Source organism: Phaenicophaeus curvirostris, chromosome 2 (genome assembly GCF_032191515.1).
Source record: "Phaenicophaeus curvirostris isolate KB17595 chromosome 2, BPBGC_Pcur_1.0, whole genome shotgun sequence".
NCBI classification, from domain to species: Eukaryota; Metazoa; Chordata; class Aves; order Cuculiformes; family Cuculidae; genus Phaenicophaeus; species Phaenicophaeus curvirostris.
In genome coordinates this window covers 58,245,995-58,273,488 of record NC_091393.1, presented here as the reverse complement: position 1 = coordinate 58,273,488, position 27,494 = coordinate 58,245,995, and the positions used below count along the sequence as shown (strand labels likewise).

General features: G+C 39.4%; 1 protein-coding gene across 5 annotated transcripts in view; it reads left to right on the top strand.

The window, feature by feature from the left end:
• UTRN (utrophin) overlaps positions 1–27,494 on the top strand; it is a 366,380-nt gene that overhangs the window by 82,937 nt on the left and 255,949 nt on the right. For 4 of the 5 annotated variants that reach the window (XM_069852165.1, XM_069852167.1, XM_069852166.1 and 1 more), the window contains exons 11-22: positions 1,019–1,169; positions 2,607–2,726; positions 3,421–3,522; positions 7,196–7,303; positions 7,890–8,069; positions 9,372–9,541; positions 11,480–11,603; positions 13,301–13,388; positions 15,456–15,691; positions 15,946–16,126; positions 18,661–18,806; positions 22,444–22,656. In XM_069852165.1, coding sequence (XP_069708266.1) covers positions 1,019–1,169; positions 2,607–2,726; positions 3,421–3,522; positions 7,196–7,303; positions 7,890–8,069; positions 9,372–9,541; positions 11,480–11,603; positions 13,301–13,388; positions 15,456–15,691; positions 15,946–16,126; positions 18,661–18,806; positions 22,444–22,656 — 1,819 coding nt within the window. The remainder of the gene's footprint in view (positions 1–1,018; positions 1,170–2,606; positions 2,727–3,420; positions 3,523–7,195; positions 7,304–7,889; positions 8,070–9,371; positions 9,542–11,479; positions 11,604–13,300; positions 13,389–15,455; positions 15,692–15,945; positions 16,127–18,660; positions 18,807–22,443; positions 22,657–27,494) is intronic. The other variant, XM_069852164.1, reaches the window with a different exon arrangement.

Below are 27,494 nucleotides of genomic sequence, written 5' to 3'. Positions count from 1 at the left end.
CCTCTGAGGAGTTGGTTTGCATCCATTTGTAAGATTTTTTTTTTCAGGATTGACATTTGTTTGACATGAAAATCCACCTTCCTCATATGTTCCAATGTGAAACAAAATGCATTAATTTAACGTTTTTTTTTTTTTGGATTCCTGTTACATAAATGCACCAGGTAAAATATATAGTATCTACATGCAGTAGTTACATTAATGTGTTTTTAATATTGTTTCAGTAGTTTAAGTTCCTCAACAAAGCATACAGTAGACGTAGATAACTGTGTTTACACGTCTAAAAAGCACTCAGAATTTCTCTGGCCTGTAGGTTATCAAGCTAAGAGCTGCACATCAAGGGAGAAACTGTTTTTTGTTGCAGCTCTTAGCAGAGCTTCTATTCGTGGCAAACCCTTGTTGTAAAACAATCCCTGATATAAATTGCATAATATCACAGTATCCCTAGGTTGGATAAGACCTCCAGGATCATCGAGTCCAACCATTCCTGTCAAACACTAAACCATGCCCCTCAGCAGCTCATCCGTCTGTGCCTTAAACATCTCCAGGGATGGTGACTCAACCACCCCCCTGGGCAGCCTGTTCCAGTGTCCAATGACCCTTTCTATGAAATTTTTTTTTTCTGATATCCAGCCTAAACCTCCCCTGGCGGAGCTTGAGGCCATTCCCCCTTGTCCTGTCCCCTGTCACTTGGGAGAAGAGGCCAGCTCCCTCCTCTCCACAACCTCCTTTCAGGTAGTTGTAGAGAGCAATGAGGTCTCCCCTCAGCCTCCTCTTCTCAAGGCTAAAGAACCCCAGCTCCCTCAGCTGCTCCTTGTAAGACTTGTTCTCCAAAACTTTTTTGAACTTTTTTATTGAGAAAGAAGGAAGGATACTTAAATGTGTTCCTTAGCTTAATGGTGAAATTTAGCCTGGTGATAGTTGGTTTATGAATGGCCTTGCTTCTTTCTTGTAGGAACTAGAACTTAGTTTTTCTTGGGAAAACTGTTTCTGAAATAACTTCCTGTGCTTTCCACTGCAGTCTGCATGATGTGCTGATGGAGCTCCAGAAGCAGCAGTTGCAGCAGCTGTCCGACTGGCTAACAGTCACAGAAGAACGCATTCAGAAGATGGAATCTCAGCTTTTAGCAGATGACTTGGAATCTCTTCAAAAACAGCTGGAAGAACACAAAGTAAACCTTTTACATAATATGTATTGGAGAAGTATTTGGAAGTTATGTATGTTAGTGGGTTCCTTAGAGAACTTTGATTGTGCCAGAAATCGCATGTGGCTGTATGCTGAAGGGCTGCATTTGTTATCTGGAAAATGGTGATGATGGGGTAGAAAGGAACTGGAAGTTTCTCAAGTGTTTTCTAAACTTAACACTTAAGTACTGATGACTATAGCAGAAACTTATGTGCTCCATGCAGGAAGTGGAAGTTGTAGGGAAACTTGTAACCCACAATTTGTGAAGGAAATGAGGTGTCTCCAGGTGAATTATTGGTGTGAGAGACAGTGTAAAATGTACTGTGCGCAAACTTGTCTTTAATTACTGGCAGGCGTTGCTAAAGCATGCTTGTGACTTGCAGACTAACATAATGTGGGAGTTAAAGCTATTAGGAAGGGTCACCCAAGTCACTGATTTTAGTCCCTGCTGTTACCCTGATGTGGCATCCTAAGGGGTTGCATAGGCACTGCTCTCTCATGTGCACAATGTTTTGGCAGTGGTTTGTGTCTCCAGCTTCCGGATGGGAGTCCAGCCTTTCTAGCCTGCAGCATTTAGAATGTGAAAGATGGCATTTTGGTACTTGTCATTGTTGCAGTTTTGTTTTTTGGCTCAGTGCTGAGGTTTGACCTTCTCCCCATCACTGGACGTACCTCAAAGGGCAGGAACTATGGAATATTTTTAGTCTATGTAATTACTTTTCCCACATTTGCATTCTTTGCTTTGTCTTCAAAGTCTGGAGAGTTTGAAGTGTGTTGTTCACGGAGTAGCTTAGAATATTGTAGGATGAAAAGTGATATTTACAGCAATGTAAAGGTGTATTGGTGTTGCAGAGATTTCAGAGGTAGGCTTTAACCGTGCTATCTGTTCTTCTAGAATTTGTATGAATATTTAAATATCTGTATATTCATATACAGATTATTTCAAAATAATCAGAAATATACACGTTCTTCACTTTTCAACTATTGTCGTTGAACATCGTGATCAAATATAGCACTTAATACTTATGAGAATTATATTGCCAACTATTAAAAGATGAAAGTTTTTAGTGTTTTTTCCCTGCTTGGTGTGCTGTGTGATACTTTCTTATTAAAAATAATAATTTTTAATAGAAACACAGTAGACATTTGCATTTGCAGTTTTTATATGATTCTCTTAGTCAAGTATGGTGTGCATGCAGCTTAAAGCACTCCGGATTTTCCAACATTGACAGAATGGCTTTCGGTTGATTTTTAGCAGTCTTTTGCTTACATTTATTTAAACTTTGCAGTGATTCCCAGTGGTAAATTCTGTGCTTAACTGTTGGATCTAAAGTACTTTGCTACAGCAGTTGTCAGTCGTTGTGGCCAAATAGCAGATTAGCAAATGTACTCAAAGTTGATAACATCTGGTTTGTTTTTCTAGAGCCTGCAGAGTGACCTAGAGACAGAACAGGTGAAGGTAAACTCCCTAACACACATGGTTGTGATTGTTGATGAAAGCAGTGGGGAAAGTGCAACAGCTATTCTTGAGGAACAATTGCAGGTAAAATGTTTCAAAATGTAAAACCTTTCTGTTTCAAGACAATTTATCCTAGAAAGTAATTTGAAGTAATATATTTTTTTAGAAGTAGCATTAACGTGAAGAATTATTAAGTTTTTGCTCAAGATGAAACCTGGAAAAATGCTTTGGTGACTTTCAAGCTCAATTCCTGACGAGTCAAGCTGTTTTCATTCCCAGTGACTTACACTTTTGTAGTAAATCCTTTCAGCAGCTATATTAAAATGGGAGGGATGCAGTACGACTCTTACTTTGCATAAGTAATTTTCATTAGGAAGTCAAAATCTAATGGGAATAATACTTAAAGGCATGAGCAAAATTTATCTAGGGAATACTGTTTGAAGTATTTTCCTATATTTGTCAGAAATTACTAACTGTAACCTGAAGTATAGGGAGTGTGAAGCAACTTATTGAAAGAAAATTCATGCTTTGTTCGCTTCCTTTAAAGGCAATTGAATAGCTCAGTGACTTCAGCAAGAGCAGAGATAAAGCCATAGGTGAATGCTCTTGAAAGTTTTAACCTCTAGCTTTGTGCAATACAACAATGGCGATTATGGGCAAGGAGGTTGCTGTAATGTAGAAAGAGGCTACTGTGAAGTAGAAATTAGGCTTTTGAATATCTGATCCTTGAGTTTCCTCGTGAAGCTTATGCATGTTCATGAGTTTTCTGCTTTTGTAGAGGCTTGGCGAGCGGTGGACAGCAGTTTGTCGCTGGACCGAGGAACGACGGGTCAAGTTGCAAGAAATTCAACTTTTATGGCAGGAGTTGCTGGAGGAGCAGGTTAGTAGCTCTTCAGTTCCACCGAGTGACTGGTATATTGGTGGAGGAAAAATAACCAAGCAAAAAGAAAACCCTAAACAACTTGGGGCTTAACAGCCCTCAAAAAAAGCCTTGAAAAACTAGGTTTTGTTGTTAGTTTGGGTTACAGTGTTTCTTGAGGGGTGGAGTAGCTGTGCAGCACAAGAGAAGTATTTTCCCAGGTTTAAGAAAACATTTAACTCTTTTTGGAGTTGTAACTGGGGGGCCACGAAGATGATCAGAGGGCTGGAGCACCTCCTATACAAGGATGGGCTGAGAGAGTTTTGCTTGTTTAGCCTAGAGAAGAGAAGGCTCCAAGGAGATACTATAGTGGCCTTCCAGTACTTAAAGAGGGCTACAGGAAAGATAAGGGGAGCTCTTTGTCGGGGACTGCAGGGATATGACAATGGGTAATGTTTTTAAGCTGAAAGAGGGGACATTTAGATTGGATATTAGGAAGAAATTTTTTGCTTTGGGGGGGATGAGACACTGGAACAGGTTGCTTAGAGAAGTCATGGGTGCCCCATCCCTGGAGGTATTCAAGGGCAGGCTGGATGAGGCTTTGAAGCAACCTCATGTAGTGTGTAGTGTCCCTGCTCATCACAGGGGAGATCAGAACTAAATGATCTTTTAAGGTCCCTTCCAACTCAAATCATCCTATGATTATAAAACTTGGCAACATAGCTTGCAAAATAGCCAAGAAGTGGGAATATCCATGATATTTAAATTAACCATGAATCACTAAGTATTTGGTGGTTTGCTAGTTACAGAAATTTTCCTAATTAAGGTGTACGTGCTTCCAACGTGGGTACGTGTACACAATTAACAGATACTGTTTTCAAAACAAAACATTTGGTCACTATAGTGAAGCGTGTAGGTCATCTAATTTTGCTGAGTTTAGGCAAAAAGTTGAATTGTGAAGAGCATGGTATTGAGTTTTGTCTTGCTGTGATAGTGTATGTTTAACATAGAATATACTGCTCAAACACAAATTAACTGATGGCATAAAAAATATGGGAGTATGACTATACATTAGGTTTGCATGCCTAATGCTAGCACTTCTTTTGTTTTTCAACTTGAAATATTTGATGGCATTTCCTTTGAAGGCTTTACTTAAATGGTTTTGTTTTGTTAAATGATGATATTTGTCACTGTGAGATACTGTGTAAACTCTGCAGCACATCCATATTGTTTAGACATTTGAAAGTAGGAGTACAGTGCTGATATAGCTGTTGCTATCAGTTACAGCCCAATTTCTTTGATGGGGATGTTTTGTCTGCTTTTTGGGGGGGTTGTGTCTGTGTTTCTCCATGACCCTTCCCATATCTATTTGCAGTATATTGATAAGCCGAATTTGCAACTCGTGACCTTGTTAATATAGTCACAAGGTTCAAATTCTGGTTTGTCCAATGCCAAGTATCTATTTATATATATTTCTTCCAAAAACTTTGTTGGCCTATGTTTACATACATATACAAAATTGTGTGCTAACATTTTCTGGCAGCTCTTGGGTCAGATAAGTCTCCAAGTTGAGAAATAAGGATTCTTTGAAAATCCTTGCTCTGTATGTCAAGGGTGGTACAGGCTTCCAGTGCATTCGATTTAGGTGAGCCTATGTGAACGTGTTTTCTGTCCTCTTCCACCCTTATGATTGGGGAAAAGTGGTTGACTGTTAACAAAACTGTCAAGTGTCATAGAATCATAGAATGGTTTGGGTTGGAAGGGACCTTTAAAGATCTAGTCTAACTCCTCTGTGGTGAGCAGGGACATCTTCAACTAGATCAGGTTGCTCAGACCCTGTCCAACCTGATCTTGAGTGTTTTTAGGGATGGGCTATCTACCACCCCTCTGGGCAACCTGTGCCAGTGTTTTATGACCCTCGCTATAAAATTCTTGCTTAAATCTAGTCTAAATCTACTGTCTTTTAGCTTGAAACTGTTACCCCTTGTCTTATCACAACAGGCCCTGCTAAAACATCTGTCCTCATCCTTCTTAAAAGCCCCTTTAAGTATTGAAAGGCCATGATAAGGTCTCCTGCAGCCTTCTCCAGACTGACCAACCCCAATGCCTTCAGCCTTTCCTCACAGGAGGTGTTCCAGTCCTCTGATTAATTTTGTCATTTTTTGTTGGAGTTGCTTTGCTTTCAGTTTTTCTTTATTTGTATGTAATTTCATTGCTCCGTAAAACTGAAATTAATTGATGTTTATTTAATGTAGAATGTCAGATAAGTAATGAGGAAAAGTTCATTTTAGGTGCTTCAGATCAGCCCATGTTTGCATTTGTTGTTCAACTCTGAATAGTCCATTTATTACTAACAACAGCTTTGAGTTTTCTGTCTTTAAGAACTATTAAGTGACCTACAAAATTACAATTTGAAGGTAATTAAAAACATTAACACAAACACTTTTAACACAAAAGTAACAAAAACTTAGGTTCTATCACTTTCTTATTCCACCCAATGAGATGGAGAGGTTAGCAACAGTGATGCGTCAGCTTTTTTGTGACTGCGTAGAAAGTTTTTTGGAAACCACATTGTCAAGTCAACACAGTTCTTGCCACTAAGGAAACATTCTTCAATCAATCCCAGATATCTCCTAGCAGTGGGAAATATATTTCAGTTTTCTAAGGAGACTTATCTTTGACTGCTGATTTAGCGGAAATTAGTTGAATACATTGAAGGGTTTTTAAGCTTCTCTTATGCATAAAGTATGTTGGCTGAGGTGCCAGTATGATTTTTCCAGAGAGTGTGTGGTGTTATAATTTTGTTTCTCACAGCCTTATGGCATTTCTACCACCATAGTATTTGTGGTCTGTATGTTTTGCATATTGGTTTACATTGGCAATGTAAACTGCCTTAACCCTTTGGCCCAAAATTTGCTGTAGTCAGTTTTGGGACAATGCCAAAAATATACAGCTAGACTCAGGAGCCCAGTGCCTGTTTTGTAAAGTGTGTTTCTCAAAGAACAAAAAGATCTACCTCGATATATCATTTTACTTACGTTTTAAAACACAGAGGAGTAGCAGTATCCTAGCAGCTATGCAGTGGAGCTTGGTAGAGAGCTGGGTTTTCTAGTGTATGGAGATGGCTGCAGCAGCAGTGTATTGCAACATCAGATCCCTGAGTTAGTATTATTCAGAGAATGAGGCCCTATCGGCTGAATTTATTTTGCAACTGCAAGTAGGTACAATAAACAGGGAGGTGAATAATCGATGCTCAAATCTTTGACTGACTGCTGGGGATAAAAGACTTCTGGATTATCAGTAGTGTAGCTTCTGTAAGAAAAACCTGTTACGGCTGTTTTTTAATCAAAGAGGAAGAAAGTTGTAGAATTAAACAAAGTGTATTATTTTAATATATATAATTCTAATATAAGTCCTTCATCAGCTTTATGGTGGATATCTGGTGACACAACTTGGAGGGGGTGCACTGGTATATTTAGAAACCATTTTGTTGATATTTCACTGGAAAGTATTTCTTCATAGTCTGATCTGATATTTTTTGTCCTCTTTTATATTTTTGTTAATGCCAACTGAAAGCCTTGCATATAAAGATTTCAGAACAGTGCTTTGAATGCAACGTTATTAAAGAAGGAATTGTAAATAGCTGTTTAACAAACCTCGTGTTTTCTTGTGGTGTTTTTCTTATGACCTGCAGTGCTTATTGAAAGCTTGGTTAACTGAGAAAGAAGAGGCCTTGAGTAAGGTCCAGACGAGCAACTTCAAAGATCAAACAGACCTGAGTGTGAACGTTCGAAAACTAGCTGTGAGTATTGCTATCCTGCTCTAAACTGTCAAGTCTCATAGACTAAATGAATGATAAATTACCAGTTTGACCCTAGCAGGAGCTGTGAATAAATGTTACTTTGGAAGCCAGGACGATGTTGTCTCCTTGCCAGATTCTTTAACTTGAATTTAAAAAATGTGTACAACTTAGTCTGTGGTCATTCCAGGTTGGTGTGCCAAACTTTGAAACATCTATCCTGGCTTTTCGACAGCATTTGGAGTTTATTGCAGGCCACCAGTCAGATGTGTTTTCCAAAGTGTGGGTTTGAGGGTTGTGTTTTTGGTTTTGTTTTTTTTTAAATACATTTGTGCAGCTCGTATGTGCGCTAATCATTAGTAACTGTTACTGAAGAGATACTACTGACTGCTCTAGGGGCTGTTTCAAGGATGTGCTCATTAAGAGTGTCTGTTAGTGCTTTGCTACACGAGCACTGTTCTGAAACCTATGAAGGTTTCAGAATGTACTACCTGAGCCAGTTCGTTCCCTCCCTGCACCACAGAATTAAAAGTTAAGATGTGGCAGAATACTTGATGTTGTCTTTTCATGTTTTTTTTTTTAACTTCAGATTTTGAAAGAGGATATGGGTATGAAAAGACAAACACTAGACCAGCTGAATGAGCTAGGTCAGGATGTGGCCCAAATCCTTGGGAATGGCAGAGCATCCAGCAAAATCGATCAGGATCAAGAAGAACTGACTCAGAGGTGGGATAGTTTGGTGCAGAAACTGGAGGATTACTCTAACCAGGTACTTAAAAAGACTTTATTACTTAGCTGTTTAGATGCCTGCATGTATGCAAACCTCATTGGTACTGTCAGCAAAATTGCCCAGGTGAGTTCTTGGCATCAGGCTGGAGAGGTAGGCGAGTGCTATTTTATGTGGGGCTGACTTTATCTGCTGACAGAGCTGTCTGCTTTTCTGGTCATCAAAACCCCAAGTTGTTAACCTGACTAGTACTATTACTCCTTTCTCACACAGATTAAGCCTCATTTTTCTGATGAATAAAGCAGGCTTGCCATGTATTATCAATCAATGCAAATGCCTTTAAACATTGTAAGAGTGCTGGGACTGGATTAAATCTGATAGTAAAAGAAAACAAAGACAAAACCTCAAACCCAGAATAGATAAATAAATGGGAGTCATACAAGCATTTATGGTCTGTGAGTATGATTTCTCATCTGTTGAAAATAGAGTAGTTGTTCGTTAGATGTGTAATGATGATAGCCAAGCTGGATTGCTAAATGTTTATTTTAGTACTTTGAGTGCTTGGTAATGTTTTTATTCAGACAGAACTCCCATTGACTTCTGTGAAAATTTTGTTTGACAGTTTTATGACTCATCTGCCCCTTTTTTGTGATATTGAAATGTTATTATGGTGAAGGCTGTGGCACTGATTCATGATCCGTTTAGGGTATAGGGAATGAGCTGTGCAGTCTGCGTAGGGGTGAATTTCAGCCATGTGGCTTTAATTTGGTTTTGTGTTGGAGTCAAAGTACTGGAAAGTGCCAAATCCTGTCCTCATCCTTTCAATGATCCTAAATATGAAGCACCTACTTGGAACTTACAGGTTGATTCTCATGGGACTTAACTTGATAACCCGTTAAAAATGTGGAAGGTTTGTATTGACTTGAGTGAGTTCTTAGATGAAATGCACTGCGTATCAGCTCCTTCTGAGATCTAGGCCTGATTTTATGGAATATGAGTATAAAATATAGAATTGTATGTAAATAAACGTAAAGAACCTTAATTCTTCCTATGAGCTAAGTGATTATGAAGGAAAATAGAATGCTTGTTTTGTTGATTTTGGTTCACTTGCACTGGCATGAAGTTCTGGTTGAAATGAGTTTTGTGTGATTCGCACCTGTAAAATGAGAATAATGAAGTTTGTGGATCGCATCTATGATGATACTTCATGATGTTTAGGTGTCATCATTTGTGGAAGTGAATGATTGGGCCTTTATGACTGATGAATAAAAGGAACTAAGGAAAAGCAATTAATTTTGTTTTGGAAAAATGCATTTAACACTTTTGCTTAATTATTTTGTATAGGTGACTGAAGCTGTAGAAAGCATAGGGATATCACAGGTTTCACAGAGGGCAGCTGCGGAAACAACACTGTTGAAGGAACAGATAGTGGTCAAACAATCCAGACAGGAGTTGCCCCCACCACCACCACCAAAGAAAAGGCAAATCCCAGGGGACAGTGAAGCGAAGAAAAAGTAAGTATGTTACTGCCGTTTTCCCTTGCTCACTAGATATAGACTGGTGTCTCCTGGTCTTGCCTTTTGATTCTCCTGTGTGAGGGATATGTAAGTTGGGGCTGTGAGTGTGGGTTTGGTGAATGGGAAGGAAATGTAATGTACAGCCTTGTTTTCAGAGCAAGAGAAAGCCTGCAGCTTCCATTAATTTCAAAGGGAAATGGTGGCTTTTCATGAAAAATCAGGTATTCGGTCCTTTGTACCTCAGTTCCATTGCTGAAAGATAGAACCAATTATATTTACTTTCTATTGGAAGAACATCTCATCTTTGGTTGTGTAAGTGCCAAATATTTTTATGATTTATTTCTAACCCCCATAAAATATATGGGACATATGAGGGAAACTGCACAAGAGACTCAGACATATTTAATCTACCTGGGATTTAGTAATAAGAACAATATTATAGTGATGTCTCCTTTCACAACTGTAGCAGCTGACTGATTTGCATGTACATAGTCACAGAATGGTTTGGGTTGAAAGGGACCTTAAAGGTCATCTAGTTCCCATGGACAGGGACACCTTCCACTAGATCAGTGGAGCCTCAATCCCCTATTCGTTTTAAAGGTGATCCGCCTCTCCTCCCTGTAATGAATAGGGACATCTTCAACTAGATCAGGTTGCTCAGAGGCCCATCTGCCTTGAACACTGCCAGGGTTGGGGCATCCACAGCTTCTCTGGACAACCTGTTCCAGTGTTTCACTAACCTCACTGTAGAGAAAGCTTCTACCCTAGTGCTACAGGCCCTGCTAAGAAGTGTCCTGATCTTTCTTGTAAGACCACTTTAAGTACTGTAAGGCTGCTCTAAGTTCTTCCTGGAGCTTGCTCTTCTCTAGGCTAAACAATATTTAATAACATATGTTGCAGTGCCTTTATCAAGTAGTGTACTGAAAAGTAAAGGAGTTGTGTCAAGATAAGAAAGTAAATTCTCTATACTGATCATCATCTTGCTTCTTTTGCTTCCTGAGGAAACAAGCATTTCTTGAGATCTCCCTAGTTTAAACTTTTGACAGGTTGTTCAGGGAGAAGATGGAGAGCTGCGTCAAGAGCAGGGAGTTGCTGTGCTAGGTGATGTGTGTTTGCACAGTAAAGCAGAGTTCTGTTCATTTTTCTTGAGGAGGAGGAAAGATTTGGAGGTGTGAGAAAGTTGCCCAGGCCTTCTTGAGGACTCTGGTCAGATTCTCCAAGCCCTGGTGGAAGTGGTGTGTGGATGTGCGTGTCCCAGGGCAGTAATATGCAGTTGGTAACCCACCTGTCCCTTCTCTGAGTCATAAAAAATATTTTAGACTTTGAAAGCAAAAGTGATTTGATCTGTTATCTTTCTTCCTAGAGTTCAAACTGTATTTAGGACAGTCTGTTAAAGTAGTTGAAACTTAGGGGTTTTAGGCATAAGAAAGTTGTTAGTATAGATGTGTCCAACTGTAACAAAAAATACGAAGCTATAAGCTAATGTTCAGCCAGTTAAGTGTCCACTGTCACTGCCATGAGAGCTTAAGCTGCTACCTTTTTCTTCAGGTCGAATAGTGTTGTAGACTTTTACGAAATCTAATTCTTATTTGTCTCGTTCCTGAGGTTAGGCTTACTACTTTCAAAATACTCGGCATTAAGATTTCTTTTGTGATTTATTAAAGGAAACAGTAATAGTTTGCATGAAGATATGCATAAAAACCAAGAAATAAATTGCACCACATGTTCTCAAGAATTTTGGCTGTGGCAGGTTTTGGAAAGTCTGTTTTTGTCCTACCACCTATAAGTAGTAATGTGAGAAACATGAATCTTGTATGCAGCCTTACTGTTTTGGGATTGAGTAATGTGATGAACTTTAGGACTTCTGATTTATGAGACTGTGATTGAATAGGGAAAAATGATAAAAAGAAAAAATTGTTTGACCTTTTAAACCAGGTTTGATGCTGAAAGTACTGAGCTCTTGAACTGGATTTCAAAATCAAAATCTGCCATTCGGGCCGCAGACATCAAAGAGTACAAGAAGATGAGAGAAACTTCAAACATGAAAGAAAAGTTGAAGGTAAAATGGGGAGATAGTGTTCTGACGAATAGTATATGTTAGCTCTAAGTTCACTGTCAGCTGGAGGTGTGGGCCGATCCATGTGCTTCGTAGGGATTAAGGCCTTTAGTTCAATAGTTTCAGAACTGGACATACATGCAAATATCAGACCATCTGGACACAAACTTTTGCTGGTGTTGGGTTGCACGATCTACAGGAATTTTTAAGAACGTGTAATATTGATGTCCCCTTTTGAGTTCTCATGTCTGCCTTCATGATTGGTATCTTTTTCATTAAGCAGCATATTTTGGCTTGATGCTTCACCTTCGGGGATAGACTTGACTGACACCACTTGCATAATTTTGGCAGAGATGGGCCTGTGGGCTGCTCAGAGATCCCTTCAATCATGCTGTGACACTCTGCATGCACTGTACCACCCAGGGTCCAAAGTGATCTGCTAGTGTTTGGGCATGCTGTTTGCTCTATTCATTTTGGAGAAAACCTGATAGCTATAACTCGTGTGTCATATTACTGATCTCCAAGGCAGAATACATAATTCTACAGGATCCTGTGGGACGAAATACCATTGACCATGAAATAACCGTTTTATCTTCTGTTTCAGGAATGTAGTTTTGACTTTTTATTATCCTTGAGCATGCTTTGTTAATGAAGGCTTACTGGAGCTTTAGCAGGACCTGCTCAGTTTGATTCTTTTGAAATCAAAGACAATTCTTAAAAATATCTGTAAGCATACTCCTTCTCAGTACTGTAGAACAAAATGGTTCCAGTAGGAATGTTTTGAATGGCAGTGCTGTTGGAAATAAAAGCCGAAATGACTCTCCCAATGGTTTATTTATAGAACTTTATGAATATTTCTAGCCTTTTTTAAAACAGTTCCCATGAACTGCACTGCTTTTAAATGATTTGGCTTCGAGTGGGTAGGACAGCGTTTGTTCTTCCCAACTGTGTAAATAAATGCATGCTACTTCTGAATTTATTGTAGCAAGTCTAAGCCAGGGTAATGAACTTGGACATCAGCTTTGAAAAAAATTAATTTGAATGTATTTCATAATCTCTGGAAATATTGAAATCGTGATGTTGTGGCCAAGGAACTGATCCTCCGTGGAAGTGTTCTACCTCTTGGCTCACACAAGAATATTCACAGATATGTGTGACTTCAGGGAGGAACTTGTTCCTCTAAAAATCTTGGTAGTCGCGTAGGATTTCCCTCAGAGTTTCTTTATGAATGTGTGAAGCACTAAGTGGATTACAAGCAGGCTATAGTTCTTGCTAGCTGGACTTCTAGGCAACAGTTGGTTGTTCCTTTTTTGCTGAGAATCTCAGACTGTAGAAGTGAAGGGGCTATTTAAAAAGGTATTTTCTCCACTGGATCATTAAATAATTAGTTTTTCATCACAGGTGACTTGTTATAGCTAGTGTTCCAATATCTGAACTCATGTGACAGGATTGTTAACCCATTTAATGCTGTCTTGTTCCTGGTGTTATACTACTCTTGCTTGCCTGGTACTTGTGAGAGCTAACTCCTTTTGCATTTGTTCTCTCAGGTAACAGAACTAACATGCCTTAGGTGCTGTATCTAAGAAAACTGGAATGTGTTTTGGATAGTGGTGGGAGAATGTGTTACCTGGAGGCGGGTGTTGGAATTTAAGTAAAATTACAGTCTCTGAAATTGTGTTCTTTTGGGGTTTGCTTTGTAGGTGATCGAAAAAGAAAGGCTTGAAAAAAGCCAAAAGTTAGATGAACTGAAACGAAGTGGACATATTCTTTTGGATCAGATGGGAAAGGGTAAGCAACTTGGATGTTTTTCTGTTTTGTGATTTCATCAGTTAAGTTACTATGAAATAATAGTGAAATAGGGTACCTCCAGTTAAGCAACACAATATATTCCTTTCCTCTCCCTCTGTTGTCTTTCTTTCAGGGACACTTGTCATTTTTACTGTTACTGATGTGTTTTTTTCTATTAAAGCTTATAGAAAAGCATTATTAATAGTCTAATGTGTGTGTTCATTTGCAACCTCCATATCTATTTCAATAAAAATAACCCTTAAATTTCTTAGAATGACAGTGACATGCTTTTTGGGGAAGAAGTTGGTTTAATTTTAAATTGGGTGGAGATTTTAAATATAAAATTTTAAAATATAACTGCCTTGAAGTGAAAATTTTGAAACCAAATTTAGGCTTCATAAATGTATGTCTCTATTTGTAGTTTACTCTTTCTATAAGACCTGCCAGTATGTATTGATGGTGCAGTCAGAACTGATGGCTCAAAGGCAAGAGAAAAGCATATGTACTTGAGAATGATTGTCAATTAAAGCACTTATCCGTAGAAACTTATAATTAACATCAGTAAAAGTTGAATCTTTAAGCCTTGCAAAATTCTTGTTTCATAACATGACAAAAGCCTATCAGTGGAATGTGACTTCTCCATATTAAAGAGTTGTTCATATAGTGCACAGTCTTTCAGATCTGCTATGCCCTTGTCTTTTGGTGAAGTTTCTATGACTGGTATCATTCAGACACCTGAAAAGGTGGCATTGCTTTCCTACGTGCTGAGCAGTGTCCTTTCTGGAAAATGCTGATTTCCACTGAATTATCCAGCCCACCCCTTTGCCTGGATGCCCTAATCTACTAAGCATCTCTAGTCTTCCACTCCTTGCCTACTACAGCTGAAGTGTTTTACAGTGGGTGCCGTTGCCCTGAAGCTGATGGCTGGAAGCTACTGATTTGACCAGAACTGTGGGTTATAAAAATTTGTATCTGTTGTCTTCAAATCTGGGCAGAGATCATCTCTCCCTCTCTTTTTTATAAAACCCTCCAGTTGAGATGGGCCATCGCTAAGAACCCAGCATTTGTTGGTCATAATGTGAAATGCATGGCTCAAGTTGCTTTGTATCAATGAAAAATAAGGTACAGAAATAGCTTGCTGGGGTTTTTTTTGCCATCTTAAAGTTTGAGATGTGTAGAAAATAACCAGAAGCACACTGACCCCTCCATGTGACTCTCCTCCTTATACTCCAATCTAAATGACAGAGCTATTAAGTTAAAATAATCCAAATGTCTTATATATAAAGAAAGTGGTGCCTTGAAAGTGAATCCGCATCAGAAACTTGAAACAGCAAGTATGTACTGTTGAATGCACATAGCGCTGAAATTTCTTTGTGTATGGCAAAATAATTGGTTACTTCTGGCACTTGAGGAAATGAACAAGGAACAGGTGGGAGATCTGTTCCTTTCTGCTGCTGCATTTTCAAGTAGTGCATTGATTTGTCAACAGGGCAGTGTAGCAACTGCTTGGTGTACTCACTGTGAGTGAGAAGTGACCTCATGTTTTGTCCTGTTGCTTTTGTAGCTACTCATATTACCCATTGTTAATTGTGTCTACATGAATTGTCACGTTGTTAGCCATCATTGCCTCACTCTCCCATGCTGACAGGATTTCCATCTACCTTTTCAATGAATTTCTTGCTGCTTTCCTTTTTTCTTTGTGGCATCTAGAATTGTTAAAAAAAACCCTAATTTACTAGAAGCCTACTTAAATAAAGCTCATTTTACTAAAATCTATGTATCAACATTTAGGCACAAATGAAGAGTTATGATTGCCGAGGGTCAGCTCATAGTTATAAATTCAAAAGTTACCAAAATGTGGAAATGAATATCTTGCTCAATTTTATTCTTCATGTGGAAATTAAAGTTTAAACACTAATAAAAACAGGTTTATGGATAGTGGGCTTGGAATAAAACCATTTTTCATGTTAATGAAAATGTCCACCTGTATCTGAAGAAAGGAAGGGTTAAATGCCTATTAATCAAAATGTGTCACTGTTAGTATAATGGTTTCTATAATCTTTTTAGAGGGACTTTCTACAATGGATATAAAAGACGTGATGGAGAAAATATTATCGGAGTGGAAAGACGTGGTTCAACATCTGGAAGAAGTGGCCAGAAAGATAAAGTACCAGGAAGATATAAATGCTTATTTTAAGGAAATGAGTGAGCTTGAGAAGACTGTAATTGAGAAAGATGACTGGCTTAAAAATGATGTTTCTTCAGCATCCCAGCCCTCAGCAGTTCTGAAAGACTTATGTCAGGTAAGTTTGGTAAAACTTGTTAATTTTGATTGGAAGCTGTTATGAGCACAGAATATCTCAAAGGAGCTTAGCCAAGCCAGTACTGTAACTCAAATTTTCTAAGGCGTCTGGGGCATCCAGTTTGACTGGAAGATTTGGCACCTGTCACCAGAATACTTTAATGTTGCCCTAGTAATGTGGAGGAGCTGTGTTGTGGTAGTTTTTGTGTTAATAGGGCAAGTGTCAGATTTGGTTTTGTTTTCAACCTTTCCCAGCAGGAGTTAAGTTATCTTGCAAGCCTAAGTCCACAGCTGGAACACCTGAAAGCCACTTGCAAGGCACTCACATCTCAGCCCATGCCTCCGCGCTTCATTCAGGAGAGCTTGAATTGTTTTCTTGATCACTTCAAGTTGACTCGTCAGAAACTAGAGGAACGTCACCAGCAGCTGAAGAAAGGTAAAAATATGTATATGCGTGTGTGTGTGTCTATATATATATATATATTTTACTTAGTGTTATTCCTCCTGATACTTGTTCTGATTTTTGTTTGTTTTGAACAAGTTGAAAACTTGGTGAATTCTGGTATAGCTTTCCTACTGATTCTGGGAGGCTTTGAGTCAGGCTGACGAATCATTTTATCCACCCGATGAAATATTCATGTGACCTCCTTTGTGTACACTACAAAATATACAGTTCCATATATCAGTCAGTGTTAAAAGTGATTATGCAAGGGTGCAACATTCCTGAAACTACATTTAAAGAATTAGCAAAACATACTTAAGGTGGGCAATATAGTTTGGAAAACCGTGTGTCTCTGGCATTTCAATAAATAAATAATACTAGAAATGAAAAATGGAAGGTTAGAAGAACCTTGTAAAATTCAAGTGTGCATGTGAAATTTATATTTTCATAGCTGCTTTGAGCATGTTAGTCATACATAATTCCTTTAGGAAATTTTATCTTTGAAGTGATTTGGAATCTGGCTTGCTTTTCAGGCACTTTCTACTTGGGTTTTTGTTGTGTTAAATTTCATTATAAGCATTCAAGCCAGTCATGCTGGCTTCTAAAGGATTTTAAATGTACTGTGGAAAGTATGTAGCTCTGTTAATATTTTACAGCTGAATAGCAAGAGCACAGACCAGTAAAGAGATTTTTCTTAGTTTTCATTTTGTTTCTGAGTATTTCAAGGAACTGTTTTGCTAACAGCCCCAAGTGGAAGAATATTAACACTTCATTCAGTGTAATAAAAACACTCAATTACTAAATTGTTAGGTTATCTGTATATTGTGTTGCAAAAGGCCTGCATCCTTGAATTGTATCCATGCAGAAAATTGTGTGAGTAATACATCTGTCTGCCTTACTCAAATTACAAGGTATGCTTTCATTCTTGCTAGAAGGTATGATTATTTTATGACTGTTCTGAGTTCACGTACTTTTAAAAAAGTTTTATTTTACATTGTGTGAAAAAATACGTGTTCTTTCATGGCACACATCACGTGAGGCATTATTAGTATATTTGAACCAGTTATTACTTGGTAAAACACCTTACATATTGTAATGTTAAATTTATATTTGTGTTTTTCAAGTAGATTTCTCTGCAGACTGTGTATTGCTAAAGAACAAAGGAAAATGTCAGTTCAGGGTTTCGATTGTTTATTTACAGCACAGTTTGAATTGCTGTAAGGTAAAGGAACTTCCAGAGCCATTTAACTGGGAGAAGCAACTGATGGGTGTCACTTGAGTGTTTGTCATCTGGGCAGGCTTTGACAGAAGTCCATCTCCTTTCATGAAGGCTCTTTGAGCCTTTGAAAATCCCCCCATGGAATGCTACTCAGTCTCATCAATAAGGGCGTTTTTTTAATGGGAATCGTGACTTAGCCTTCCACTGATAAAAAATTACTTAAAATATTTTCTTCTACTTCAGGATTTGCTATAGTTTAGCAGTAGTGTATCTATGTATTTTTTTGACTAAGAATGTTGACTCATTCCTCAGTTATAAATGGTGTAACAGTTCTGACAGTAAGATGTTGAAAAGCTACCTGGTGAGTCAAAACAAGGTGTAGATTAATTTTCACTTGTGGCAGTAATGAAATTGGTTAGGAATCCAGGGCTAGAGAATGTCCATACCACAGAAAGGATATGGCAGCTGAAATCCTGTTCACTGCAGTCTTCTAAATCTGATAATTTCATTCTGAAACACCAGAGTGAGGTGCTGCCTACTGCCTCAGATTCCACGTGTGGCTGACTCCAGCAAAATGAGGTGCAGTCAAATATTGCAGGCAGATACTCCATCCAAACTAATTCTTTTCAGTCTTCTTGAGTAGTGTCTCTGTTCTGACAACAGGCTGAGAGCTGCTACTTTTATGTATTTGTGTATGTTTATATATATATGAAAATAAAAAAGCCAAACCCTACTGCTACACTGCAATGTATTTTATGTGTTTATGTATTATAAAAACGCTAGCTTATGTAGTTACTCTATGTAATGTGTATAGTTAATATATGGTTATTACATGCTATACTTTGTTCTATATATAGTAGATATTTGTATGTTTGCATGTAAATAGTAGATATGTCTAAATTTTTTTTAAAAAAATCATAAACTGTGGGATTTAGACATGCAAAATCCCAGGTACTATTGATTCTACCACGCCGCCCACTCTGAGAGATTAGTTATACACCTAAGCACCTAAAACTCTAAAATTGGGATTGAATTCTTAAATATTTTTTGGGGAGGCTTGTAATTGTAGATTTTATTATTATATTCTACGTAACACGTATATCATACAATCTTAGAAAAGGAAAATGTTACCATCAGTAAAAGAGTTTCTTTAGCTCTTGGAAGGTTAACATACAAGTGTATCTTGTGTGATTTCTTGTTTCTAAATGATTCTGAGCATTTTGATTATGTTCACATTGCTCATTATTTGGAGCTCATGTCTATTTCCTCACTCTGTATTTTGTTCCATTGCTCTTTTTAATGATTCCAGAGATGGAAAGCCAGCCAAGCCAGGACTACATGGACACCCTGCAGCAGCTGAAGCTCACTCTGGGTGAGCTGGAGTGCAAGCAGCAGTCCCTCACTAGTGGGCTGAGTGATCCCAGTAAGATTGAGAAGGCCCTGCAGCAGGCAAAGGTAATTCTGAACCTTTGGGGTGAAGCAAGTTGCTTACTCAGTTACTGTCGTTTTTCTTTCTTCTGTCTTCTTTTCAGTGGGGTGACTAAAATGTTATTCAGAGGAAAGCTGATCTAGGAGTGGTGTGTGGAAGCACCCTCTGGGGATTGCTTGCTGAAAGCTGGGTCACTGCAGGCTGCTGAGGGATTTGTCCAGGTGAGGGCTGGGGGTATCTCCAAGCCTGCGGACTTTCACAGCTTCTTTTGCTGCCTGTGCCAAGAGAGCTGGGACTGCTTAGCTTGGGGAAGAGGAGGCTCTGAGGGATGTTCTCTGAAGCGCTTCAGTGCTTCTGACCACCTTGGTGGCCTGTTCAGGCTCTCTCCACTGTGCCCAAGTCTCTGTTGTGCTGTGGAGCCCCAAAATGGATGTCGATGCCATGAAAGCATCTGCCTCCTAGGGGCATGGTTGGATCAAGCTGGTGACCCAATCCAAGGTCTGCTCCTTTGCCACTGCCTGCACTTGTGAGTAAAGCCAGGAGCTGGGACCTGCCCTTAGCTCACTTCAGAGCTGTGTTTCAGCTCTCCCTGCCTGAAGTGCACTGCAGCTGTGCCCAGCCTGCTTGGGCTTGCTGCCCTGGGGAGGCTATGTCTGTCCCCTGCAGCAAAGTGGACTCCCTGTCCCTGCCTGTGTCCTCCCACTGAGGCTGTGATCTCCGGCTTATGATACTCTCCTACAAGCTCTGGATGTAGCCTGCCCAGCTGCAGAGAGCCTGCCTGCTTAAACTGCCTCTGAGGTTCAGTTGATTAACAAATCCATCCTGTTTCATCCTGCTCAGCTGTTGTGAGAGAATAACTATACTTCTGTGGCCTCCAGATTCCCTTTCAAAGGGAAACAGTGCTTGCAAATTGTAAAGGTAATTGATGCACAAATTCTTTCCAGTTGAAAACAGTATTTTGTTGCCTCTATGGGCATGCTAACCTCATGAAGTTCAAGGCCAAGTGCAAGGTTCTTCACCTTGATCAGGGACATCTCAAGCTCAAGTACAGACTGGCTGGAGAGTGGATTAAGAACAGCCTTGAAGAGATTGACTTGGGTGTTGGTAGATGGGAAGTTCAATATGAGTGGGCAGTGTGCATTTTCAGCCCAGAAAGCCAACTGTATCCTGGGCTGTGTCAAAAGTGCGACCTGCAGGTCAAGGAAGGTGATTCTACTCTCGTGAGACCTCACCTACTCTGTTCACCTCCGGAGTCCTCAGCACGGGAGGGACATGAATCTGTTAGAGCAAGTCCAGAGGAGGGCTGTGATCACAGGGCTGGGGTACCTCCTCTATGAGGACAGTCTGAGAGAGTTGGGGTCATTCAGCCTAGAGAAGAAGAGGGCTCTGGGGAGATGTCTATCACTCTTCCAATACTTAAAAGGGAGCTTACAGGAAAGCTGGGGAGTGTCTCTTTATCAGGGAGGTTCTGTCAGGGAGTGTAGTGATAGGATGAGGGGTAATGGTTTTAAGCAGAAAGAGGAGATTTAGATTAGATATTAGGGAGAATTTTACTATGAGGGTGGTGAGGTACTTGCAGGTTGCCGAGAAGTTGTGGATACCCCATCCCTGGAGATGTTTGAGTCCAGATTGGATGAGACAGGGCAAACTAATCTAGTGGAAGGTGTCACTGCCCGTGGCAGGGAGGCTGAAACTAGATGATCTTTAAGGTCCCTTCCAGCCCAAACCTCTATGGTGGCCTGTCAGTGATAGATTTTACCCTACTTTATAGAGTCAAGCTCCAGGGATGGGGCATCCATGACTTTTCTGGACAAATTTCTTCCTGGTATCTATAAATCTCCCCTCTTTCATCTTAAAAACATTACCCTTCATCCTAGTACTACACTCCCTGCTGGAAAGTCCCTCCCCATCTTTTCTGCAGCCCCCTTTAAGTGCTGGAAGAACTACTCTAAGGTCTCATTGGAGCCTTCTCTTCTCTACACTGAACAACCCCAACTCTTAGCCTGTCCTTGTAGGGTAGGTGTTCCAGCCCTCTGATCATCTTTGTGGACCTCCTCTGGACTTCCTCTAATAGATCCATGTCCTTCCTCTGCTGGGGACTCCAGAGCTGAATGGAGTACTATAGGTGATGTCTCAAGAGCAAAACCATAGACAAATACTTCCCTGGTCCTTCCGCTGTTCCCCATCACTCTTGTGGAATCATGCTTAATTTGGAAATTTATTTCTCCCTGTGTGGTGTCATAAGAGGGCTGCAGGAGGAGCTCTTGAGCTCCAGTTGCTGGATGAGGAGAGGCCATGTCTCTCTTTGTATCTTTAGCTATTCAGTGGAGAGTGATGAAATAGGCATTTTTAAAAGCCGAGTAAACAGGGATGTTACTGCTGTTTTTTTAAAGCAGCAGAGTAAAAGTTTTGATTTCTTTCTTTTTCTGCTTTAATGTTGCTTCTGTGTTGTTTAAAGTTGCCGAAGATTTTCTGGTTCATGCACTGGCTGAATTGCAATGGCATGTTGTCTTTGGAGGCTTGTCCTCCTTTTCTAATTAACCTGAAAGGACATGCTGTACCGGTGTGGGAGCTTTAAAGACTGTGATGGGAGATGAAAACAAATAGTAGGTGATGAGATGCTTGTGGAGGTGGGATTGTCCAGCTCCTCCTTCTCCTCTGTACCAGGCACTGATAAGGGCTTCAGACATAGACCCAAGCCAGGCCTGTGGCCTCCTGTGCTGAGAGCCCTTGTTTGCAGAAACATACAACCATCTTCCCAGTTTCATTGCTACCTCACTACTTGCCTTTTTAGAGAAAATGGTGCACTTTATCCTGTTTCCTTTCTGTAAATACAAAGGAAAATTGAGAACATCTATAAAAAAAAATCATTCCTCAGTAAAATATATGCATGTATATACTAGTGAAGTTAAATTCATGAAATTAGTAGTGGTTTCATGTGTTCATTGCAAATTACTCTTCAGTGAATTTTAAGCAAGGTAACTAAAATGCCCAGTTTAATGAAGTGGCAGTTTTTCATGTCTTGGCTTATGCCTTCAGCTATTGTTTTCCCTTAGTATCAGGAAATTAGCCATTTTTGCTCTAGTAGCTCTTATCAGCAATGCCATCGTGAATATATCCAGATTGTATATTCCCTATATTTCAGCTGGAAGAGTAGCTTTCAAAGATGAAGTATTGAGTGCTTTTATGACAAGTAGACATGATAATAATTTTACGTTACAAAACTCAGAAGGACACAGTCTGGGCTTTATTATTTGTCTTTCTTTTGAAAAAAAGTATTTGTGGGAGAAATTAAAAACTGAGGTCTTCGTATGCGTATATTGCAATTGTGATTTCAGTGTAGTGTAGCCATTGCTTTGTTAACTTGCCTGCCAGTACTGCACAGCACAGGTCAGGTGTATTTAGCAGCTGCATGGTCAGGCTTTGCAGCCCATTCTGTAATCTCTGCTACTGCACTGGTAGAGCAGCTGAAGGTTTTGCTGACCAAAAGATTGTTTGGACATCTCTACTGCAATAACAGCAGCAACTGTAATGTCACTCTGCACTAAATCTGTGCTCTGCATGACAAAACCTTTGTGTTTGCACTTGTACATAAGTGTGTACCAGGTGTATGCCTAACACTGGAAGCAGATGCATTTTTTTCTTTCCTTATTTTTGTTGTAGACTATTTGTGAGACACTGGAAGCCCAGAAGCCTGGAATGGATAAACTTGCTGAAGAAACAAAGGCTTTGGAGAAACATGCTTCTTTGGATATAAAGAAGGTCTACACACAAGAGTTCAAGCGTGTGCAAGGACAATGGGACAAGTTAAAGATCAAGAGTTTCAAAGATGTTAAATTACTGGAGGAAGTTATATCCAAGTTGAGAATATTTGAGGTAAAATGAAAGGATTTTTTTTTTTTATGTAACACAGTTAGAGCGCTTTCTCTGTGTTCCTTCAGGGGCCCAGATGTTATGGGGTGAGAAGTGAAATGTTGATGAGCCACTTGTCTGGCAGAAGCTGGAAGCATATATTGTGTATTTGTTGCAGGGTAGCAGAGGACTTTTAACATGCTCAGGATATTTTATCTTGTAATGAATTAATTTTTGCTTAAAATTGGCATTCCTCTTTCAATTTTGAAAACAAAAGTTACAGTGAAGTCAAGGGTATGTCACCTGTGCTGTTGAAAGCTTGATCCCTCTAGGGGCCAATGACCCTGCATTGTGGTTGGTGTCAGATGTTCAATGCCTTATTAGTTTGACATCTCAAATTGAAATTCCATACCCACTACAGAAAACATCCTTCAAGTGGGTTTTCTGTAATAAAGAATTAGTACGGCCTGTCAAAAAAGGAAATAAAATGCTTAGGTATAGCAAGTTTTCCAGTTCCAGCAAATGGCTTCCGAACTGTTAGGAGAGTTAAAGAATTAAGATTTTTCAGCGCTCTTATATAGACTTATAGGACATTTTACATGGTGGAAAGTCCTGATGCTTTAAAAATGGAGGGGTTAAAACCAAGGATATTTGGAGAGTATTTAGATGCTTAATCTATTGATAAAGAGGGGAAATAAGTGCCTAAGTAACTTAGCAAAGGTTGACTCTATTTTCTGGTTAGATGGGTTTCTTCTTGTTTGCTTTAAGTCTCTTCTCTAGACTATTTACATTTCTCTGGGGAAAGGAAAAAACAATGAAAACAAAATATATCATGATCTAGCCTATGGCAATGTTACTGTGACCCAAAAGTTGCATAGGCACTAACCATCATTCAGTATCAGCTTGGAAGTACTAAGTTGATCAGAGCAGTATAGAAGCCCAAATATATTGCCATGCTTTCCCCACCCACCCCCCCCCCGAAGTAATGTTAAACTAGACTGTTTTCTATTATTTTCATTTTCATACTATATTTTACACTTTAAGAGCAAGTAGGTACTTCTAGTGATTATCCTTGGGATGGAGGCAGATGTGTATTACCTCACAGATCTATGTTTTCACATGCATTGAACATTTTAGTGTGGAATATTTACATTCTTTTCCACTTAGCTGAGTGTATGTATTGCAGAGCTTATAAACAACTTGCAACATACACCCTCTTCAGAACATTGGTACCATGAACACTACCAATTTTCTCCAATAATTTCTTTCGATCTTGCTTTCTCCTCCCTCTGAAGGAGGAAAAAAATTATTTGATAGTGGATACAGCTTCCAAACTAAGTAGTGTGGGGTTATTTTTATATTTTAAGCTAGATAGGATTTTTATTGACTACTGAAGTATATACACAGGTGTTTAAACTGAAGTTTATTAGTGAGGCCAGGTAATTGCCTTGCATGTTGTTGCAGTGAAAGCTGAACAAGCAGGTGCTGATTATGATTCAGAAGTAGTAAAAATCAAGTAATTTTTTTTTAAAACAACAACCCAAACTGCCAAAACCTCCCCCACCATCCCCAAACCACCACAAAGCTGAAAGAAGTCATAGTAGGGGTAACAGATTGTAACTAAATAACAAGAGCAGAGTGTATACCCATGCTTCCATTAATTTTTTGTTTCCCTAGGGGGGGAAAATGGTTTGAGGAAAACACTTGCTCCTACTCAGTGTTGTTTGCTAATTTCTTGTCTCAGGACTTGAGCTTCTCCTGGTGATGTGTGTGTATGAATAGCATAGGTATGGTAGTCCGGTCCAGGCTAGTGAATTTGTAAATGGAAACCACCAACCAATCTATGAATAGAAGGAGGAATTGCAGATTTTTCAGAGGGAAAATGTTTCATACATAAGTTTTTTTTATATTATTGTTAGGCTGTATTACCTGAAGCATAAAGACAAAACCTGCTCCAGCACACAACCCCCCGCCTATAAAGTATATTCATGAATATGTGTATTTGTGCACCTACAATTGAAAGTTTCTGCTTTTACTCTTGTTTTTTCAAACCCATCATTCCATAGCTACATGCAGCAGCCGGTTTGATGTGGAGCTGTGGAGGAGCTGATGCTGCTGGTCAGTAAGAGCTGACTGCCCTAAGTGACCTGGCTTGTACAGGACCCTAAAAGAAATTCTAAGGCTCAGTCAAGCCCTTGGTGGTTACTTTCCAGTGACCATCTCCTCATTATTTTTCCTCCTGACTTTGACTTAAATGTGCAATACCCCACCATGTCTCATTCTATTCCATTCCTTCTCTTTCTGATTACATTTATTAGCATGGCAGAATAAATACTCCTCATGTAAGCCTGTCTCAGTGTCCTTTGTGTAACAACTTTCTATCAGGTCTTCAAATGATTGCAGCTTTCCAGTTTCCTTGATTATGTCTAGCTACACTGAGCAATACCTACTTACCTCATCAGTTTTAGCAGCACTTTCTCTCCCTTAATTTCATGTAAGTGCAGAACTTGAATCATGTTCAGTTGAGTGGTCTGTATATGCACTTTTCTAAATCATAGCTTTAGCTGAGTAAAGAATAGCTCCTGAAAACTGAAATTTTCTCTTGCTGAGAGTAGGATACATGCATGCAGTATTAGCATGGCGGGCTTTTATTTAGTAATCAATTGCTCGGGTTTTTCAGCCAAAGGTGAAATGCTCTGCTCTCCACAGCTGTCAAAAGTGATGTTGGTACCACCACGTGTATGAAGCAGTTGATAAAAGATGTGGATTTTTATGCCCCTGGGAATTTTGAAGAGCTTTGGAGAGCAAAGCATTGAAACTGTGCACTGTTGTAAATATCTGAGAACAGAATTTTGTTCTGAGTGAGTTGTTAAAAACTATTACCTGTAAAATGAAGTACAGAAGCTGTAAAGACATTAAAGCAGAAGGAACAATGGAAATAATTGTTAAACAACTGAAAATGCTCCAGGCTTGGGGAAGTGTGACTGGGAAATGAAGACCTGGGGTTGTGGCTGACAGCTGTCTGAACATGAACCAGCAGTGTGCCCAGGTGGCCAAGAAGGCTAAAGGCACCCTGGCTTGTATCAAGAATGGAGTGGCCAGCAGGACCAGGGAAGTGACTGTGCCAGGCACTGGTGAGACTGCACCTTGAATACTGTATTCAGTTTCGGGTCACTCAGTTCAAGAAAGATATTGAGCTGCTGGAGTGTGTCCAGAGGGGGCAATGAGGCTGGTGAAAGGTCTGGAGAGCAAGTCTTATGAGGAGCAGCTCAAGGAGCTGGGATTGTTTAGCCTGGAGGAGGCTGAAGGGAGACCTTATTGCTCTCTATGACTACCTGAAAGGAGGTTGTAGCGAGGTGGGTGCTGATCTCTTCTCCCAAGTGACAAGTAATAGAGTTGGAGGAAACGTCTTCAATTTGTGCTAGGGGAGGTTCAGATTGGATATTAGGAAAAATTTCTGAAAGGATTTTTAAATAGTTAAGTGATGGAGTTACCATCCCTGGAAGTTTTCAAAAACATAGATGCGGTCCTTTGAGGCATGGTTTAGTAGCTGTGGTGGTGGTGCTTAAAATGTCCTTGTTAAGCTGATGAGCAAGTCAGTGGCAGATCTGCTATGGGTCCTGCACTCAAGCGGCCTTTCTGTGATTTGTGATGTGACAGAGGCTCCCCCAAGCTGATGTGTTCATTAGTGACATGATCTCTGTTTACAGTGAGACTGTCTGTAATAGTTGTGGAAAAGTAGACAAGTCTCATTTTATCAGTTTTGCATTTTGTATTTTCTAGAAGAAAATTTCTGTATCTTGTATTGTATTCTGTCATACCTCTAACAACTTGTGGCTTGCTCTGTCTTTGATTATGTATCACCTTCAATTCTTTTAAATCTACTGCGTGGCTGTACATTGCATGTTTTTTCTAGGAGTCAACAAGTTAAAATTCTGCACAATCTATCTTTGTTCCTGCCTGGAGTAATTTTAAAAACTGATCCAGTGTTTTAGTTCATGTCTAAAAATTGTGAGCTCTTGTACATCAACAGCCTACACTAAGTATTTGGCCATTGGTAGTTTTTACCTGTGCAGTACAGGACTATTTACTTAATTAGCCTCTATATTCTTGACTTGTGATTCAGCAAGTTATTTACTTGCATGCCAAACTTTATGAGTAATCCCATTTAGTTCACCTCAGCTACTTCTGTAAGTAGCTCACTATAAGCAAGCTAAATTAGGCATATGCTAAAATGCCTTGTCAAATGGCAGCCTCTATAAGTATGTATTTTTTTTTTTACCTTAAGCCATAGCTCACTGTTAAACCTCCTGGTGTCTGTTCGGGGTTTTGGTTTTTTTTTTTGAAAATGTTCAGGCTAATCAGGTGCAGGAAATTCCCCCAAAATGGAAAAGGAATGAAGAAAATGTCATGACTTTGACCTCTAATGGTAGCATTGGCCTAAAAATAAACATGATCTTAGTCTAGTGGGTTTTCATTAGTGCAGGCTTTTTTGTTTTTTTTTTTTGAGAAACAGTGATTAATGTGTTGATCTTGAAATAAACTGTTCTTGCAAAGTTTTTAGGTAAAGGAAGCTTTGCTTTTCTTCTTGGTGACATGAACGGTAGAAGATGAAGCTTATGAGCATTGGCCCAGCTTCTCAATAGCAGTGCTTTCTGGCAATTATGTCAGAATAAAATGATACTATCTGTTAAAAACCCAACCATACAGTCCAAAAATGTTGATTAAAAAAGGCCAACTAAATTGCTAAAAAATGATGATCACATAATTCGATAGAAACAGGACAAGACAAAACTTTCTCCCGCTCAAAGTTTATGGTGGTTTTGTTTGTAAGGGTAATTGGGAAGATCTGCAATTGAATG